At 57.9% G+C, this 18,591-nt stretch overlaps 1 protein-coding gene across 1 annotated transcript in view; it reads right to left on the bottom strand.

Moving 5' to 3' along the window:
• Window positions 1-18,591, bottom strand: part of CUNH1orf198 (chromosome unknown C1orf198 homolog) — a 29,571-nt gene that overhangs the window by 10,331 nt on the left and 649 nt on the right. Inside the window, exon 2 of the mRNA XM_045817365.1 lies at window positions 5,836-5,886. Coding sequence (XP_045673321.1) covers window positions 5,836-5,886 — 51 coding nt within the window. The remainder of the gene's footprint in view (window positions 1-5,835; window positions 5,887-18,591) is intronic.

Raw genomic sequence — 18,591 nt, 5'->3', positions numbered from 1 at the left:
AGGGGGAGCACAGGCTGCCAAAACTAACTGTTTGGCTTGGCCGCCTCCGGCAGATCTAAATTGTGGCGCTCAGGCTGCGGAACCGCCGTCGGGAGGGACACTGGTTCTCTGGAGCCGATCCGGACAAATTCACAAACCGTCTCCTCTGTCCGTGGAGGGAAGGGGACGACGGAGAGGGGAGGACACGAAAACCCTTTAGAATCACAAAACCACTAGAAGCAACATCTTGACAGGGAGAGACGGCACAACCCGGCCGCTGGAGACTGGGGGTGTCAGGCCGCCAGGTGGGCGGGCAGGGGCCATCCGGGTGGACGCCTGCCCTCACCCTGGGCACCCGTTACTACCAGGGGCTGGGTCATACCTCCTGCATGTGCGCCTGGGGGCACAGGGGCCGGGAGCGCTGGACGGATGGGAGGAACCCTGCTCGGACCCCACTGCCCATCCGTCGGGCCCCCAGCAACGTGAGCTCCCAAAACGCAGCAGAGACCCAACAGGTGGCGGGGGTGAAGGAGCCCCTGTCCCGTGCTTGTGAGGTTAAGGGACAAATGATAGCCTCTGCCCTCCGGGGGCTTGTCGTGCAATGCCATGTTCCCGTCCACCCCAGCCCTTCCCAAAGGCAGCAGGGAAGAGGGGAAGCCCCCGTAGCCGCCACACAGGGTCCCAGGCTCAGACGTCCGCTCCACTCCGCACCTCAGTGCCCTCGTCTGTAAAATGGGTGTGCTTGTGCAGGTTGAACGAGGCAGCGCCCCAGAGACGCCCAGCACAGGCCGGCAGGAGGTGAGCCGCACAGCTGCTGCCACGCTGGGCAGGGTCACAGGAACCGGATATGCGGGGCGGACCTTCAGACAGTCGTGGGTGACACGGGCTCTGAGGTCAGACAGGGCAGGGCCGAGAGGACGGGCGGGGCACCTAGCTGCTGAGCAGAGATGGGGGTCTCGCTGAAGAGGGCCTGGGGGACCCCGAGCGGTGCAGGAGCTGAGCTGTGATGGGGGGACAGTGCGGCCCCATGTGACAGTGCCTCAGAAACGTCCAGCTGGCAGTGAGGAGGGACAGCCAAGCAGAGCTGGGGACCCCGGGGATCCTCTGTGTACAGGACATCCCGGTGGAACGCCCTCCCGCCGTGGGCAGGAGACACCAGGGAGCCACAGACAGACCTGGAGCCAGTCTCTCCTGGTCCGTTCAGCCTGCCAGTCCCCGCCGTCCTCAGATCCGGGTGTCCTGGCCCATGGCGGCACAGCGGCCCTGGTCTCAGCAGGGCAAGAGCTCAACATGTGTGTAATTCCAGAGCTCCTGTACTCCTTTCTCTGCCTGAGAAGGGGCTGGAGCACCGCCCCATGGGGGGGGACAGTCTGCACTGGCCCTCGGAGAGCTCTGGATGCCCCAGAAACCAAGGAACGGATGCCCACGAAGCCCCCCGACTGACCCCGAGTAGGCAGCCGACCATCAGGTGAAGGACGGGGGTGGGGGGGAGACGGAAAGGAAAAGTCCAGACGACTTGGGGGAGGAGAGGACGGGTGGGGTGGGGGGTGGGGGTCCTCTGCAGGCGCTCCTTGAGACTCCCAGCCCAGAGCGACTGGCAATGCCAGGAATCTCCCCGGCTCCCCGCCGCCCCTCCCTGCAGCATTCCAAGGGCTGCGTTTTTTCCCCCTGAAATATCAGTAGCATGAGAGAGGAATCCAGTGTGGGGTCCCAGGGGCACCCTCCCCACCCCGCCTGCCTGCCAAGCTGAAAGATGAGTGGGTGGGAAGAGGCCAACGACCCCCCCTCCCCAGCCCCAGCCGGGACAAGCAGCGCTCCCTCTGAGCCTCCCTTCCGTGACGAAGAGGTCAGAGCCACAGAGGCCCTGGCTGGGTCACCGGCGAGGAAGGAGGGGCCCAGGCAGGGAGGACAGGCTGGAAGGCGGAGAGGGACTCCGAGGACCGGGTGTCAGGCTGAGGCCGCTGTGCCTCTGCTCGCCAGCAAGGGCTCTCCTGACGAGAGCTGTGCCCCACTGGGCAGCGACCTCGGTCCCCACAGCACTGGGCAGAGACCCCAGTCCTCACTGCTGGGTGGTGACCTGGGTCCCCAGCCCAGTGCTGGGCGGCGCCCCCTGTCCCTGATGCTGAGACACCCAGCACTGCACCAGCCCATGCTCCGTGGGTGGAACCACATGACAAGGACTGGCCTAAAGGAAGGAGCCCACGCAGAGGTGCAGCCGCCAGAGGCAGAGAGTCAGGGCTGAGGAAGGGCCGGGCACTGAGCTGCCGCTCCCGGAGTCTGTTGGACGGAGGAGCTGAAGGAAGGCTGAGATCACGCCTCTAACGTGGCCATGAACACACGTCCAGTGAATGCCGGGAAATGGTTGAGGGGAGGCCGGGAGTCTCACGTCTTTCTCCCGCAGGAGTTCTGCCACCACCTGACGCTCTCCTGCCCCAGGGCAGTTGTTTGAGAACAGAAGGGTTTGCTCATCTCAGTCTTGAGCACAATGGCTGACACGGCAGATGTACAATGACCACTGAAATTTTAAGTCAGTGGGTGATGTCATGGAGATGGACAGTAGGATGGGAGGTTGCTGGGGGAGGGGACGGGGAGTCGGGGTTGATGGGACGGAGCTTCAGTTTAGGAAGGTGAAGGGAATTTTCTGGCTGGATGGTGGGGACGGTTGTGCAGCGGCGAGAACATACTGAACGCCGCTGAGCTGTACACTGACAACGGCCAATGGGTATCTCGCCCCAGCTGAAAACTGAAATTTAGAAGAGACACCAGTGGACGATGGCAAACAGTGGAAGGAAACAGCCGGTGTCACAGCTGCCAGGCCACAGAACCACAGATTGAAAACCGGCACAAATTCTCGGCTACACTCCACCAAGAGCTGTGCTCCGTTCCCCACACCCTGAATCCGGGCGGGGCTGTCCCTCGATCTGACCAGCAGAAGGCGGTGGAAGTGACACTGTGTGGCTAGCACACCTGAGCGTGGAGAGGCCCAGTGAGCTCTTCCTCCACCACGTGTGGGGCCAGCTGACAGCCAGGCCCGTGGACACACCTGGAAGTGAGGTTTTCTCAGCCTCCCTCAGGCTGTCAGATGACCCAGGAGTCACGTGGGGAGGCCAGCAGGAGACCTCTGAGCCCGCTGAGCCCCGCCCACTGCCCTGACGGCTGACGGCTGACCCGCAGAATCCCGAAGCCTGGGGCGGTCTGTTGTGTCAACAGACCACGGAGGAATCTGCTCCGGGAGAGCAAGCCACAGGCTCCGAGTCTCCGCCCTGCACTCGGAGTTCAGGCCACCCGCTCCGGCTAAAGCCACCTCCTGTCTGCAGCCCTCCAGAGGGGTTCTGATCAGTCTGTAGTCCTGAGGCAGAGAGTGACACAGTCCAGGACGCAGGGGACAGGGCGCTCCAAGCCTGAGGCTGGGAGAGGTGGGTGGGGGACTTTGTAAAACTCAACGTTGGCTCAGGGGGACAGAGGTGGGGACAGCTCCTCTGCTCTCTGGAATGCTGCCCATGAGGCACTGACCCTACACAACACAAATCTGTCCCCGAGAGGCCAAACCAAAAGGCGAGAACACACCGTGAGCGCCCCATCCACGAAATAAGCTGCTTCTCGCTGAAGGGGAACCGGAAATGGAATGAGAACTCTGACCCGCAAAGGCTGCGCTTTTGGCCACAAGGACACAAGTGAAAATGGGTGACACACTAACTTGATTTCATCGAGCCTTCTCAAATTCACCAGGTTCCCAAGGGACCCGCTGGTGTCTGTGGACAATGACGGCAAGCACAGGCGTGATGCATACCGGCCCGTATCAGCGTCCTGCTCTCCAGGCCTCGTCCAGGCACCTGTCTCCCACGCTGGCCCCGGGAGCTGAGCCCCGAGTGAGCAGCCACCCGGGCCCCACCCTGCTCTGGTCCTGGAATGTCATCTGTGCAGGCGAATTAACAAAGGGGAAGTGGGCCATTCCACAAAGAGCTGATTTGGGAACACTGAACAAGGTAAATTCTTGAGAACAGATAGTCTTATGGGGCTCACCATGGACTCAGGCCTTGGGACACCTTCAGTACGAATTTCGACTTCTCAGTGTCTGCGTTGCTGCGGTATCATCAGAGGAGGGCCCGCCCAGCCCGGGAAAATCCGTGCTGTTCCCCAGGTCACTTCACCTGGGTGTCGCTATCAGGGCTGAGCGCCGTTTGCCTGCTGCCCCCAGGTGTCGCCTACAGGACTTGTGCTTCTTGGTCACCCGTTCGGGGAGCCCACATGTATTCAAGGAAATTGAGTTCCCTGGCTGAACGCCAATGGGGTCGCCTGCAGCTTCCTTTACGAGGCACCAGACAAGGACTGAGGAGCTGAGGCCATTCCAGCCTGCTCCAGGACACCCTTCTTCGCTCCCTCCCACCCGACTCTCAGCTGCCCCTTCCACCAGTGTCCAGGTCCCTAGGGGGGCTCCGGCTTCCAGCCCAGCATGGCCCCTCACCTTGCTCTCTGCACAGACCCGGGGTTTTAACCTGCGGTGGAAGCAAAAGCAACGCATGCAGGATGCAGAGGTCTGCACCTCTGTTTCTCAAACGTCTGGGAGCCGGCGCGGTGGTCCACTGTAGGCAGAGGCTCCTGTGCTCTCGGAGAGACCACACCGCCCTTCTGCAGGAACACCGCGTGGTCCCAAACCACGCCTTAGTCTGACGTGAGGACCACCCCGACTCTCACGCGTCTCCCCAGCCTTCATTCGGGGCGGTCCGTGGTCATTCATCATGATTTATAATACTTCGATGATTCTTGTAACATAAATGCTAACTGCATGCAACCACACCAGCTGTCCTTACCCAGCTGAACCCTGGTCCAATATTTCACTCGAAGGCCCCCATGGACCCACCCCCACCCTCAAATGCCGCCTGGGGGCCCATTTCTACCAAGAGGAGCAACCGTGGGAACAAGAGAGAAACCAAGAACCACCCCCTGCAAGTGACGGGCTTGAAAGCCCCTGTCTGACCTCGAGTCTAATCCTTGCCGCCTCCATTATGGAAAGAACCCTCAGACACACAGCACTGAATGTTCTAGAAGGCAGAGCATGCTGGGCTTTTTTCCCTCCTTTTAGGTGGGTGAGAGACGCCTGCCTCCCTTCTGGTCTCTTTGCTGCTTATTAATACACTTCCACGGGGCAACTAGGGAGGATGGGGGAATACATTAAAAGCGGTGAAGCCTGATACTCTTAAGCAACTCTGGCAATAATAAAATAATAATAATAATAATAATAATAATAATAATAAACAATGACTGCCCGGGAGACCAGACTCAGCGTTTGTGACCCAAGGCCGGCTTCATTAACTCACACACACTCTCTCTCACACACACACCCGGAGACCGCAGCTGCATCCAGTACAAAGCCCCCTTCCCGCTCACTCTCGGGGCTCCCGCACCTTGGCCCTGACTCTTCCAGGCAACTCCACGGGACACGCCGTCTTGTCTGCCACTGTCTCCCTCGTCTCCATACCCACCCGACTTCCTGTCCCCTCCTGCCCTTCTGATTTCATTTGAATAACAGCAGCTGTCACCCTCTCCCACCCCCCAAAAAACATGGTTTTAAAGCTCTGCCGGCAGCTGTGCCCATGGAGCGCCCCCACCCAGGCGCCGAGTGCTGGTGGACGAGGCCGCAGCCCAGGCTGGCCCGCGAGGAGCCCGCTTCCCAGAAAGGCCGCCCCAGGCCCCTGGCGCCACAGCCTGCTACCTCATCCCCAGCCCCTCCCGCCTCCCCTGCGGCCCCACCAGCAGCGGGGCAGCTGCCTCCCCAGTCCAGAGGCTGGAAGAAAAACACGCAACGATGCAATTCTTTTTAAGCGAACAAGCAGATCTAAATTTAATCCGACTTACCCTCGTTTCCCAGGAGAAAGGGGCAGAGTGCTCATCTTGCCAAGTTATGTCCTGAAATGAAAAGTTCAAGAAGAAATCTGAAATCCAAGCCTGAACGCCCCGTGAAAGCATCCCCCACAGCCACGGGGGAACCAGAACCGAAGAGCAGTCCCAACGCCTGGCTCGGAGCGAGCCTGCTGTTTTGACGCTCTGCAGAGAATGTGCTGACCTCCCCGATCTGGCCGCAGCCGACCTTTCCGGCTGGGGCTGCCCGCACGCTGCTCCTTCCCGGCCAGACGGGCAGCGAGGGCCCCCTGGGACGCCCCCGGGGCCGGACTCAATGATGGGGATGCTGGGGAGAAAGGGGAGGGGGTTTTCGGGAGCAGGGCTCAGCCCAGCAGGGGTGAACCACGTGGTCAGGGGAGGACGCTTAGCCTTTCGAGCCCCGTTTCCTCATCTGTCTCAGGAGCACCACCGTTCCCTCACAAGGATGCCGTGAGGACCAGACGGGTGACGTAAGGAAGGAGCATGGGCGACGAGCTGCCGGTTCACGCTCACACAGCTGCGTCCCCGTGCCTCCCCACGTGTCTCCCAGAGACCTGAACGGCTCCGATCGGCACAATCAATGAAGAAAATGCCAACTTAACGCAAGTACCTAAATATAAGAACTGACACCACCCCCCACCCTCACCACACAGAGCATGCTAGAAAGAGCCCTTGCAAACGGCCGCTGAGAATTTGACCTTGGGCCCATTCCGTCTGCTCACTGACATAATGACAGGGAAACAGCCTTTGCTTGGGGACCCTCTGACCCACGGCTCTCTGCCTGTGCTGGCAAAGGCCTCATCTGTGCCCCACTTCTACCTGCTCCCGGACAGGGCTGCCCAGGGCCCGCTATGGAGTGCGGGTCCTTGACTCCACGCGGGAAAGATTGCACAGCACGAGCCCAGGGGACTGTGAGGGTCCATCTACTACAGCTGGGGACAGCGGGACAAGGAAGGGCTGAGTGCAGAAGAAGCAACAGGAGGGCCGAGGCTGGGCCACCTCCGCTCCCCAGGAAGTGGGAGAAAAGGGGCCTTGGGGACGGGTTTTGGGGACATTAGCCTGGGATCAGCTGCTGCTGCCCATTGCCTTAGAGTTCAGGAGACACCTGCCTATGGGGGAGGAAGTGGGAGGGGGGGCAGGGGAAGGGAAAGGGAATGGTGGGGCTGCTCCCCAGAGTGAGAACACATGAGTCCTGGGACCTTTGTCTTGAGGTTTTTCTCTCTCTCTTGCAGGCGGGAACCCTAGGGGAGGTCTCAGGGGAGGGTCTCAGCAGCATGCTCATCAGTTCCCCAGGTGTGCCCTTTGGGGGTCACGGTCTCCACCGAGGGGTCAGTGCCAGGGCAGGGGGGTCTTCAGTCACTGCAGGCGGTCCTGGGTTGCCTGCCTGGCTTTGCTGCTCTCCTGGGCCTGGAACTACCTCTGAGGCCTAGACGTCCTCTCCAGGGAGGAAAGGCCGGGGAGGAGAGGGTACCCTGGGGGTGAGGCCTGTTTTCCCAGGTTTGCCAGGCCTGGTGACCTCGTGCATCTGAGTGTAGACAGTTCAGCACTGAGTTCAGCTGCCTCAGTTTCCCTAGTGCACCTGCCAAGGAACTTCTCTCGCTTCTCACTGTCCTGTCTCCTGTTAGGGGTCAGATTTTCCAAACCAGAAATCAGGACATAGTGGGTGCTACAGGATAACATTTTTTAAGTTGAGTCTGTGCCCCCATAAATCACCCCAGGTAAATCGTGTCTTCTTCTTCTTCTTCCCCCGGGGAACCCCCCCCTCCACCCTCAAGCTGGGTTCACTGGCTCTCCCCTCCTCCCCGAGGCATCCCGGTCCAGCAGACATGACCCCACCTGACCCGACCCCCGCCCGGCTGCGTGTCTGCCAGCACACGGGCTGTGAGGCATAACGTTCAAAACGAGAGGGAGCTTGGGTCACCCTCCTCCCGCCTGGAATTTCAGTTAAACCCAAGTTATTTTCAGTTTACAAACCCTGTCCCTCCAAACAAGGAAATGCCCTGCCCGAAGGATGTGAGTTAAAGAGCGTTTGTGAGCAGGAGTCTCCCAGCAGTCGCTGTGGGCTCCTGCGTCCCGTCCCTCTGTGTGTGTGTGTGTGTGTGTGTGTGTGTGTGTGTGTGTGAGACAGAGGGGGTGGCAGAGGGGTGCGGCTGAGCGAAAGGACCCAAAGGTCCGTACAGTTCTATGATCTCGGGAACCCACAAGGTCTCAGCAGTCATAAGACAAGAAGGACTTTGTTTTCGGATGGGAAAAATAAAGGCAGCCGGTGGAATGTAAATATCACTTCATCTAGGTTTGGACCGGCAGGAGGAAGTAAAGGGATTTCAACGAACAAGTATGCTTCTGTGTCTGGGGGTGGGACAGCCCAGCAGCCATCTCGGTGGCCAGGGGCAGTGCATGCAGGCAGGGAAGGGGCAGGGCCCCCGGCCAAGGGCAGGGCACCCGGGGGCTGGACCCCCCTTACCATGGGATCCAATCTCCCTTCTAAATGTTAATTACGCAGCTTGAGTCCCTTTGAATCTGCAAAGGTTAAAATAAGGTTTCGGCCTTGGAAGGTGAATGAGTTCAAGACTCTAAGCCACACAGACCCAGCCCAGAACGTGGTGGGCCAGCAGCCTCCCGGGGACACGGCCCACGGGAGCTCCCGTTCCAAGGGGGTCAGAGCCGGGAGGGGTCAACTCTGTGGTTTCTCCCCAGTTTGGTCTCAAGTCAACAGTCGTTGTTTGCTCCAGCGAGAAACTGAGTCGAGGGGCACATTCCTTAGATTTCTGCAATCCTGAGCTCATAAAAAATAAAGTGCTCAAGGAAAAAAAAAAAAAAAAAAACATGCCAAACGAAAACGTGACCGAAGCTCCGATGCCGGGCACCGGCTGCACAGTCCAGCCCCGAACAGCGCTGGCGGCCAGCACAGGCTCCCCAGGCAGTGGGGTGCGAAGCGTGGCAGCAGGCACACGCACGTACAAACACACTCACACACACACAGCTGTCTTTCCTCTCACCCCACGACGACCAGCAGGCGGACCAAACTCGGCTGGGCGCATGCCTGTGGCCGATCACATCTGTCCTCGGCAGGGTGGCTTGGAAGGCTCCCCCACCTGCCTCCCTGGCGCCCGAGATCTGAAACTAAGCACCGAAACAGCTGCCCCCGAGCCCACAGGACAGCGGGGCGGCCTTCCTTCCGGCCCAGAGCTCTCCTCCGGGTTGAATTCCGCTCCAGGAGAGACATGCGGCCCAGAGACGGCCCCAAGTCTCTGGGAATGGCTGCTTCTCCAGAGCGCGGCCCGGGACAAAGAGCAGAGGAGCAGCCACAGAGCCACAGGGCACTTGGCTCCGGAGGGATGGCCACCCGAGGCCAGCACACACGTGGCGGGCTCTGGGGGTCCCCGCGTGACCCCGAGGACTGAGGACAGACACACACCAAGGATGTTTCATCACGGTCCAGAGGCCTGGGCTTCTGCTCTCGTCAGGGACATGTCCACCTGACACAATGTCACCTCCTAACAGACACAGTCGTTTTTTAAAAAGAATATGCATCCCCTGCCCATAGTCCTCGAATGCGTATTTGCAGGACAGCGCCAGCGTTTACTACTTGGACGAACAGGCCCCGGGGAGCTGGGGGGTCTCTGTGGGCCAGGGAGGTCTGCGTTCGGGGGCTGCAACTGGCGGCGGGCTGCAGCGGCCCGCCCCGCTCTGCAACGACTGTGGCGTTGCTGGCCACGCACTAAATCCACATAAAAATGGCCAGAATGGTGTATTTTGTTGGGAACATTCTACCACAATAAAAAGAAATCTGAAAAGGCTACACACGGTATGAATGAACCCAGCTCCACTGCCTTCTGAAAAAGGCAACATTCAGGCGTCAGTGAGAAGCTCCGGGGTCGCCAGGGGTTCGAGGGCGGGAGGGAGGAGCCGGCAGCGCACGGAGGATTCTGAGGGCGGTGAATCCTCTGTTCCATGCTGTGGCCGTAGCTGCCTCTCTCAAACCCGCGGAAGGTCCACCACTACAAGGAAACCCCGAGGAAGCCACGGACTCTGGGCCGTGAGGCTGGGCCAGTGCGGGCCATGCACCACGACAGAGGCTCCCCCTCCGCCCTGCCGGGGATGCCGGCCTCGGGGGCGGCTGTGCCTGTGCGTAGTGGGGGGAGGGGGGTTAATCAGAATTCTCCCGGGGGTGTCCGTGGGCCACATGCAGCCCAGGATGGCTGTGGATGCATCCCAACACAAAATCGTACGTTTACTTAAAACACTGTGAGATTTTTTGTGTGTGATGACATGTCACAGTGTATTTAATTTGTGGCCCAAAACAACTCTTCTTCTTCCAGCATGGTCCAGAGATGCCAAAAGGTTAGACACCTACTTTCCACTCGGTTTTGCCGAGAACCTAAAACTGCTCTAAAACGTAACACCTATTTTCAAAGAAAGTGCGTGTCCTGGGGGGGCGGGGAGCCCACAATACATAGTCAAAGGTCATCATTTCCCAGCCGGTACATTTTGCAATGATATGTGCCCTGGAGGGTATTGCCAGCTGCTGCTTCTGCAGGGTGGAAGGGGCACTGGCGACACCACAGGGCGGTGCGGCTGCTCCTCCGATGACTCTGACTCAGCGCGTCACCTGGGGGCTTGGACAGGACAATCCCGCAGGGCCACACTGCTGGGCCACCACCCTGCCCCCCCACACTTCCCCTCCCAGAACACACTTCGGCTGCAGCCCGTTCACCACAGTCTAAGCTAAATGTCATTTCTGCAATTCAATCTTTAAAGGATCTTCGTAGTTTTGCTTTTGAAATTATTTGGTTACAAGCAACTCCTCTGTAATTGGCTAAGCTGTCTCTGTAGAAGTCAAGACGGACTATTCCGAAAGTATTCTAAAGGGAGAAGCTCTGGACTGAGAACTCATTTCAAATGGGGTGACGTTTTAAGAATATTCACTTTTCCTTTTGATGAACTTGATCAGGGACTGCTGAGCAGTTCTTCTTTTGTAACTTCTTTTCCCGCTTTAGGGCCAGTGAATCTGACCGCTCCGTGTGGAGCAGACACAGTGCCTATGGAAGGCTCTGTCTGCGTGGGGGGCCCCCAGGTCCCCCCAGTCGGTCTGAGGAAGAAACGGGGGAGCATGGGCTTTCTGGGGTCGCCTGTGGGCTCCCACTGCACAGGGCCAGGCCACTCGCAGCCAGCACACAGGAAGCGGCCCCTCTTCTAGAACATTCGAAGAACAGCTTCCGCAGCCCCCAGCAGCCCCGAGAAGGTGGGGTCTGTCTGCACTCCGGGCCTCTCTGAAGGGCAGGCTGGGGCCCTCCTGAATCCTCAGCCTGAACAAACTGCGCCTGCCCGCGGCCGCCCTCTCTACAACACACCTGTCACAGGTGTCCGCACTTGGGTGCACACTGGACCTGCCCACCCACACCAGACTCAGGCCTCTCCGAAGAGGTCCCCTGGCCCAGCAGTTCCCAGGCCTGGCCGCACGTCAGAAGCACCCGGGGTGCTGTTTCAACCGGCCGACTCTGTGGGGCACCCCCCGATTCAGCTTCACAAAAGCAGCACCTCCCTAGGTAACTAACCCCCGGGCAGCCGCTCCACTGAGTTCTTCACGGGACGCCGACTCCCCTTCACGTCGGGAACACCTGGCCACACGGCCGCGCGGGCTGCGCTTGCTGACCCCCAGGGCACGGGGTCCACCTCTGCGCGCCCTCATCATCGCCCAAACAGGGATGTCTCCTCCGCCAGCCCCGGTCCAGGCTGCTCTCACGAGGGGCCACGCATTCTGGGCAGCTCTCGCACTCCCTGCCTCGGAGCAGGGGACATCCTAGCTGCGCCCAGGAGCATGACCGACGTCGCAAACGATCAGCCCCCTAGTGTGCCGCAAGGCTCCAGCACAGCGAGAACCACAGTGGACGGTTCCGCGTGCTCTCCCCGGCATTCAGAGACTGAAGAAAAAGAACTGCAAGGACTGCACTACTGGTAACTATATAGTAAGTATGTAACCATAAACGGTCAACGCGCCCAGGCGCTAGACGTGCTAGACTCGAGGTGTGGGGCTCCATCTGTGAAATCTACCAGTGGGGCTGGGTTTCCTCCAAAAGTGACAATCCCGAGCACTGAAGTATATCTGCTTTTTCTGGACTGATTCAGAAACAGCACCAGGACCCTGGAACTATAAATTGTGCTGTGCTCCTGCTTCTGGTTGACAGATGGTAGCATCTTGGCTTAAAGGTAAGAATTTCAATTGTGAAATGCTATAAGCTGGAGGAATTAGAAAAAAGCACAGCCTGCAGGAATGCCCCCCCACCCTCCCCACCCCCGCCACAGTGTGCTGGCTGCGTCACCCTCCAGGGCTGTCAGGTACCTCCAGCGTGGAGTCCGTTTTCCTGGGGGCGCGGGCTGTTCAGTGTCCATCTGCCCCTCCGAGCCTGTGGAAGACGGGTGAGGAGGTCTTATTCCTTGGCGTTTACTTGGATGGATGAGGGGAAAACTGGTGTCCGCACAAAAACCCCCGAGTGCCGATGTTTATAGTGGCTTTATTCACCACTGCCAGAACGTGGGAACCACCCATGTCCTCTGGTGACCGAGTGGATAAACTATGATACATCAGACAAAGGAATACTATACAGTGCTAAAAAGAAATGAGCTACCAAGCCATGAGAAGAACTGGGGGAACCTTAAACGCCCACTAGTAAGTGAGAGAAGCCAGTGTGAAAAGGCTACACACTGTCTGATTCCAGGGATACCATGTTCTAGAAAAGGCAAAACTGCGGAGGCAGGAGAAGGTCAGTGGCTGCCAGGAGCTGGGGGGAGGGCAGGGGAGCAGGCAGCGCACAGAGGAGCCTGGGGCAGTGGAATGCTCTGTGTGACACTGTACTGGTGGGGACACGTCATTAGACATTCGTCCCCACCCACAGAACACACCACACCAAGAGGAGCCCTGACGTCAACTAGGGACTTGGGCGATGGTGAGGAGTCTCAGTGAGGTTCATCGACTGTAACCAACGCGTCCCTCCAGTGGGGGTGGGGGTGTGGGCGGTGGGGGCGGCCGTGCACAGGCGGGGTGTGTGGGAACTCTCTGCTTCCTGCTCGGGTCTGTCTGCTGTGCACCTAAAACTGCTTTGTAAAATCCAGTCTATTCAAAAAGGAAGCGGGGTGAGTGAGAAAGAAGAATCATGAAAACATGCTCTTTTTTTTTTTACCACTGCTCATCATCCTTAGGGATAATACTGTTTACATATTGATGGAATCGATGGCTTTCCCGCTGACGCGCAGTATTTCTAACTCTGCTGATAAGAGGGTTCCCACGAGTGGACGGCAGGACTGCACTTTCAGCACCAGAGAAGCGGCTATGGCTGACTGCCTGCCAGGCAGCCCCCGCCGGGACACAGAGTGAGTCCAAACTCGGGCCTGCACAGGCCTTGGCAGAAGCAAAACGCAGGAGCACCCAGGAAACGAACAGAAAAACGAGTAGGGAGTTTCGACAGGTCCATCTTCATTTATTCTCTCTGGCACTGAGGGGATCTCTTGCTTCGAGTATCAAAGGGACGCTTGTCCTTTAAATGGTGACTCCAGACCAGCCAACAGGCTTTCGGCTCTGTCCCCGCCCTCCCTGCACGACAGGGGACTAGTCCTTTGACTTCTCTGCCCAACCTGTTCCCCAGCAGCCACAGCTGCCAGGGAGGGGGCCTGTGCCGCTGTGTTCACTCCCGGGGCTCCGCTGTTCAACAGGTTTCTCCCGGGAGCCCCAGGCACAGGGCAGGTGCTGCTCTGGGCACAGACCCGTCAGTCTGAAGGGCAGCCTGTGGGACCAGCGCAGCCTACGGGGTCGGCCCGGTGGCCTCCCCTACACAGCCTGTGCCAATGGATCCGGACTCCCGGCCAAGTTCTCAACTCCTGCCCAGAGCCAGGGCTCGGAACCCCAGGGGCAGGGACACGAAAGGCCACATCCACCCTGTCATCTTTTCTAACAAACACGCCCATCTGCCAACAGAGGTGGGAACCATAATTACACAGTCCACCTTCCTTAAAAAAAAAAAAAAGTCCAGAATCCTGAAAAGTAACTCTCAAATTTCCCTCCTGCGTTTCTGCCAAGGGCTGAGGAAAGACCAGAGGGAGCTGCTGAGGGCGGAGGCGCGGGGAGACCGCACAGGTCACAAAAATACCGGTCCTGCAGCCTCAGGAAGCCACGGGCGCTGCCGAACTTGGATGGCACCAAGATTTACTGATGCAGGAAAGTTCAGGAAGGACACGAGCCCCTGCTTCCTCGTGCTGCTTCTGCACTGTCTGAGCCTTTTCTCAGTAAGACACAGGAACATCATTTTATACATTTTACATCAGCTTCGTTTATTTCAAGAAACAGACAAGGCCATGCTAAGCTGCTGAAGGGGAGGAGGCAGAGCTCTCAGGCTCCGGAGCCTTAACACAGTGTCGTCCCCCGCACACAAAACCCAGATCAGGGCCCAGACCCCGCTCCATGACAGCCAGCTCGGAAGAGGCAAGTCCGTCCACAAGAAGTATATGTGCCAACTGCCCAAACCGCCGGGCCACCTGCTTATGGCCCGTGTGGAGCTGAGAACGTGGCCAGAACCCTGTGGCTAACTCTCACCAGCCCCTGTGGCAAGGAGTTTGGGGGAGGAGGGCAGGGAGCAGAGAGCCACACATTCCTAAACACTCAGGGTTGTTTTCTTCCTCCCTACAGGATCCCACGAAGCCGCAGAGGCAGACTGGGATGGTCGCTAAACCCTTCTAAAACGTGAACCTTTCATCTCTCAAAGTAACCCATGCCCGACACTGTCCCGCTGGAGGAAGGGCGCAGCAAGGAGAAGCCAAGGCTAGGACGGACCACTGAAAGCACTGCATCTACGTGCAAACGTGCCTTCCTGTTCTACCAGACACCTGACCGAGGTCTGTGTCCACGCCAGGGCAAGCCCACGAGCCTGGGAAACCTCGGAGCCACTCGTCCCTTGGGGGGACGGACACCCCTAGGAGGCAGTCCTTGCTGCCCCGCTGGCTGGCCGGCTGTGTGGCCAGGGCCGGGCTCCAGGGGTGGGGCTCCAGCTGCAAGGCTTCTTTGGCTGAGACAGGGGCCACCGGAGGGCAGCAGCGCCAGGTTCTCTGCACAGCGGACAGGATGAGGGCAGGGGGGCTGGCGGCCCCACCCAGAAGCTGTGCTGAGATCCTATGTTCCTGGGGGGGGGGGGTTTACAGGAGCTGGTGAAAGCTAGAACGCCTCTGCTTTCCACCGTAACAGGCTTCGAGAAATATCTGCTGAGTGGATTCCTAAGGACGTAAGAACTGAAAACTCGACAGGCCCCCTCACGGCCTCAGTGCTCCAAGGCAGCCAGCCTCCCTCTGCCCCGGGCTAGTGGTCCAGCAAGGGCAGTCTGGGCCCTGGTCTCCTCCCTCTACAGCAGCGAGACGAACCCCAGCCCGCAGACGTACCTGGCCGACGAAGAGGCAACTCCAGCGTGTGAACTGCGCCCAGACCACACTCACGGCCACCAAGGGCTATGACCACCCACATTTACAATCGACTTATTCTATTGGTCCTGCCAGGCATACGAATGATGAGGTGACGGGCCCATCAGAAGCTGTATTTGCAGTCTCGCTTAAAATGCTGCCATGTGACACGCCATGTTACTGGTGATGGGTGGGGGGACAGTCGAAGACACAGGCAATGTCCGTGTCCTCAGGGCAGCTGAAAGGGGGCACACGCTGCGGCCGGTGTGGCTGGGGGCCCGGCGGCAGGCCACACCGCACTGCACAGAGCACGCCGAGGCTTCAGTGGCGTGCTGCCGGGCAGGTCACCCAAGCCCACCAGGCAGAGCTCCCTTCGAATGGCCAGCTCGAGGCCGACCAACGGCAGGGATGGATTTATTTCACGCCAGTCAGCGCTGGCCGCAAGCGGACATGGAGAGATTAGCTAATACTATTAAATATGCTCACCACTCAGCAGCAACCACCATTTCTTAAGCCCACAGCCCTTTCATGTACGTTATCCCTACTATTTACTGTTGTCCCCATCGCAGAGGTGAGGAAACTGAAGCTCAGAGGGACTAGAGATTTACCACCAGCATCTGGATGGTGGTAGCCGGGGACCACCACTCCCAGGCTCTCTCTATCACAGCCTCGGGACAGGCCCCGGGGGCCCAGCATGCCAAGTGGCCTTCCATCAGATACTGACAACCTGATATTGTCCTCGAAGGCCAGAAGCGGCTAGAGCAAGAGCCGGGCGGGCTCACCTGGAGCACCCATCCATCGGAGGTGGGGCCGGAGGGCCCTGGGGAGCACTTTCTACTCTATGGCTGGCTATGGAGGCCCCGGGGACCACATCAGATGACAGATCAAGTGGGAAGAGACAGCGTGCCCTAGTCCATCTGACACAGGGCCCTTTTGGATGAGCTTGGGGCCACCTATGAGGGTCACTCTGTCCAGCATTCTACCCAGGGATCACCCCCACCTTGTCATTATCCATCACCTTTTGTTCCTGGGGACCAGTTCTCCTCCGTGAATGGTCCTCCACTTGGGCATGAGACCACCAACCCCCCCTTTGGTACCAACTTTTTGCCAGGTCCAGGGGATGCATTTTATTTATTTTTTAAAAGATTTTATTTATTCATTTTTAGAGCAGAAGGGAGGGAGAAACAGAGGGAGAGAAACATCAATGTGTGGCTGCCTCACATGCACCCCCTACTGGGGACCTGGCCTGCAACCCAGGCATGTGCTCTGACTGGGAATTGAACCAGCAACCCTTTGCTTCGCAGGCCTGCCTTCAACCCACTAAGCCACACCAGCCAGGGCCAGGGGATGCATTTTAAACTCCCTGGCGCCATTAAACCACACAGCCAGCGCAGACAACACACCCCAGACAGTGTCCCATGCACCTCTCCTCAGATCCAGCACCTCTGTCTCTCTGCATCTGTGCTGAGGGCGGGCAGAGGCATTCAGAAGTGTGCTCTCAGCTCGTTTTGCAAAGCTGAATTCAACTCTGGAAAACAGGGCTCGTCTGGTCTGGAAGGGCATGCAGGTATCACAGGGAAACAGGGCAGTTTGCATGTAAATCACATTGGATATACAAATTCACAAACAGCTCAGTCTGGCACCTGGCACCTAGTGAAGGCAATTAAGAGCACTCCATGAGTCCTGGCCGGGTAGCTCAGCTGACTAGAGCATCATCCTGATACACCAAGGTAATGGGTTCGATCCACAGTCAGGGCACATACAAGCAACCAATGCATGCATAAATAAGTGGACCAACAAATCAATGTTTCCCTCTTTTACTCTCTCCCCCTTCCTCTCTGTCTCTAAAATCAATTAAAAAAACAAAGAGCACTAAACGATCACCATTATCAGTGGCAGTGGGCCCATATATGGCCTGGGCTTTCTGGTGGCGAGCAGGCCTGTGGGCCATCTTAGCCAGACACCAAACCGAGGAAAAGGGCGCTCGCTCACCAACATCTGTAAGTGCAGCGCTTCCAGCTCTATCTCCTCTCAGGTTTGTCTCTTCATGACTTTTCCAGAGAGGGGCTGCCTGCATTCCCATCACCCCGATCGGAGCACAGGCCCTGCAAACATCTTTCTTTTCTAAAGATTGTACTCATGTATGTTTAGAGAGGGGGAAGGGAGGGAGAAAGGGAGGGTTGGGAAACATCGATGCCAGAGAGGGAGAAAGAGAAACATCAATCAGTTGCCTCTCATTCATGCCCCAAGCGGGGGCCAAAGCCACAACCAGGCGCTGAACCAGGGGCCTTTCGCTTTGTGGGACAACCCCCAACCGAGTCACGCCCCGGCCAGGGCTCCCTGCAGATGTCTTTAGAGAGACGTGTATTTTCACACTGGAAATACCTCATCTCTAGGAACACATTCTAAACCTCTACTGCCATCTCCCCGGCTCACCACACCTTCCTTTTCCTGGCACAGCCTTCCGAGTTTAAAGCCTAATGGAGACTTTCCTTTTGATTCTGTCAGAATAAATCAATACTGGCTGCATATTCCTGTCCTTCATGCCTCCCCCCCATTAATGTGGGTTTTCGACCAGAAACAGTTTGTATTAATAAATGTCTCAGCACACCCAGGCCTGAAAATCAGATTCCAACCTCACTCTTCCCTGGAATTCCTTCCACAGTCCAAACTTCCTTGGAAAAAACACTCCAAGCCCAGCCCCTCCTCCCGGCAGCCTCCGAGTTTCAATTAAGAGCGAGGATTTCTCTCCTATACTTCTTGCTCCTTCTGACTTTGCCCCTCAGGGCAAAAGTTGAGTTTGAGAGGCCAAATAGGAACAGAGCAAAATCTAATGGCACCAAGCAGGTTTTAGTTAAACATATTTCCAAGAGAAAGAGCCAGTTATAGGACCAAGTCTTGCTGGAGCTCACTGAAACTCACCCCTCAGTTTTTCCGTGGGAAAAGGGGCCGCCACGCTCACCTCAAAACAAAGCTTACACATCATGCTCACTCAGGAAACATCTTAGGGCTCTGGCTTTCGCCTCCTTATCGTGGAAGCCACCTCTTCCTTCTGGTTATCTGGCTTGGCAATTTCGCTGTCCCCAGACGGCTCACAAATATTGATATGTATACATAATTTCCTGAGCGCAGGCAGGGGGTGGGTATTATTAGCCCCGGGCTACACCGCGGGGAACCGAGCCTCTAAGGGGTTAACTCACCCACGGCCACACACTAAGTGGCAGAGTGGATTAGAACCCACTCGTCCGGCTCACAATTCCTCCTCTTTCCACTTTGGCCGGCCTCGCTTAA

This window comes from Phyllostomus hastatus, unplaced genomic scaffold, assembly GCF_019186645.2.
Source record: "Phyllostomus hastatus isolate PE091 unplaced genomic scaffold, TTU_PhHast_1.1 phas_contig_148, whole genome shotgun sequence".
NCBI lineage: Eukaryota > Metazoa > Chordata > Mammalia > Chiroptera > Phyllostomidae > Phyllostomus > Phyllostomus hastatus.
The sequence above is the reverse complement of the archived record's forward strand: the minus strand, read 5'-3'. Positions and strand labels throughout refer to the sequence as shown.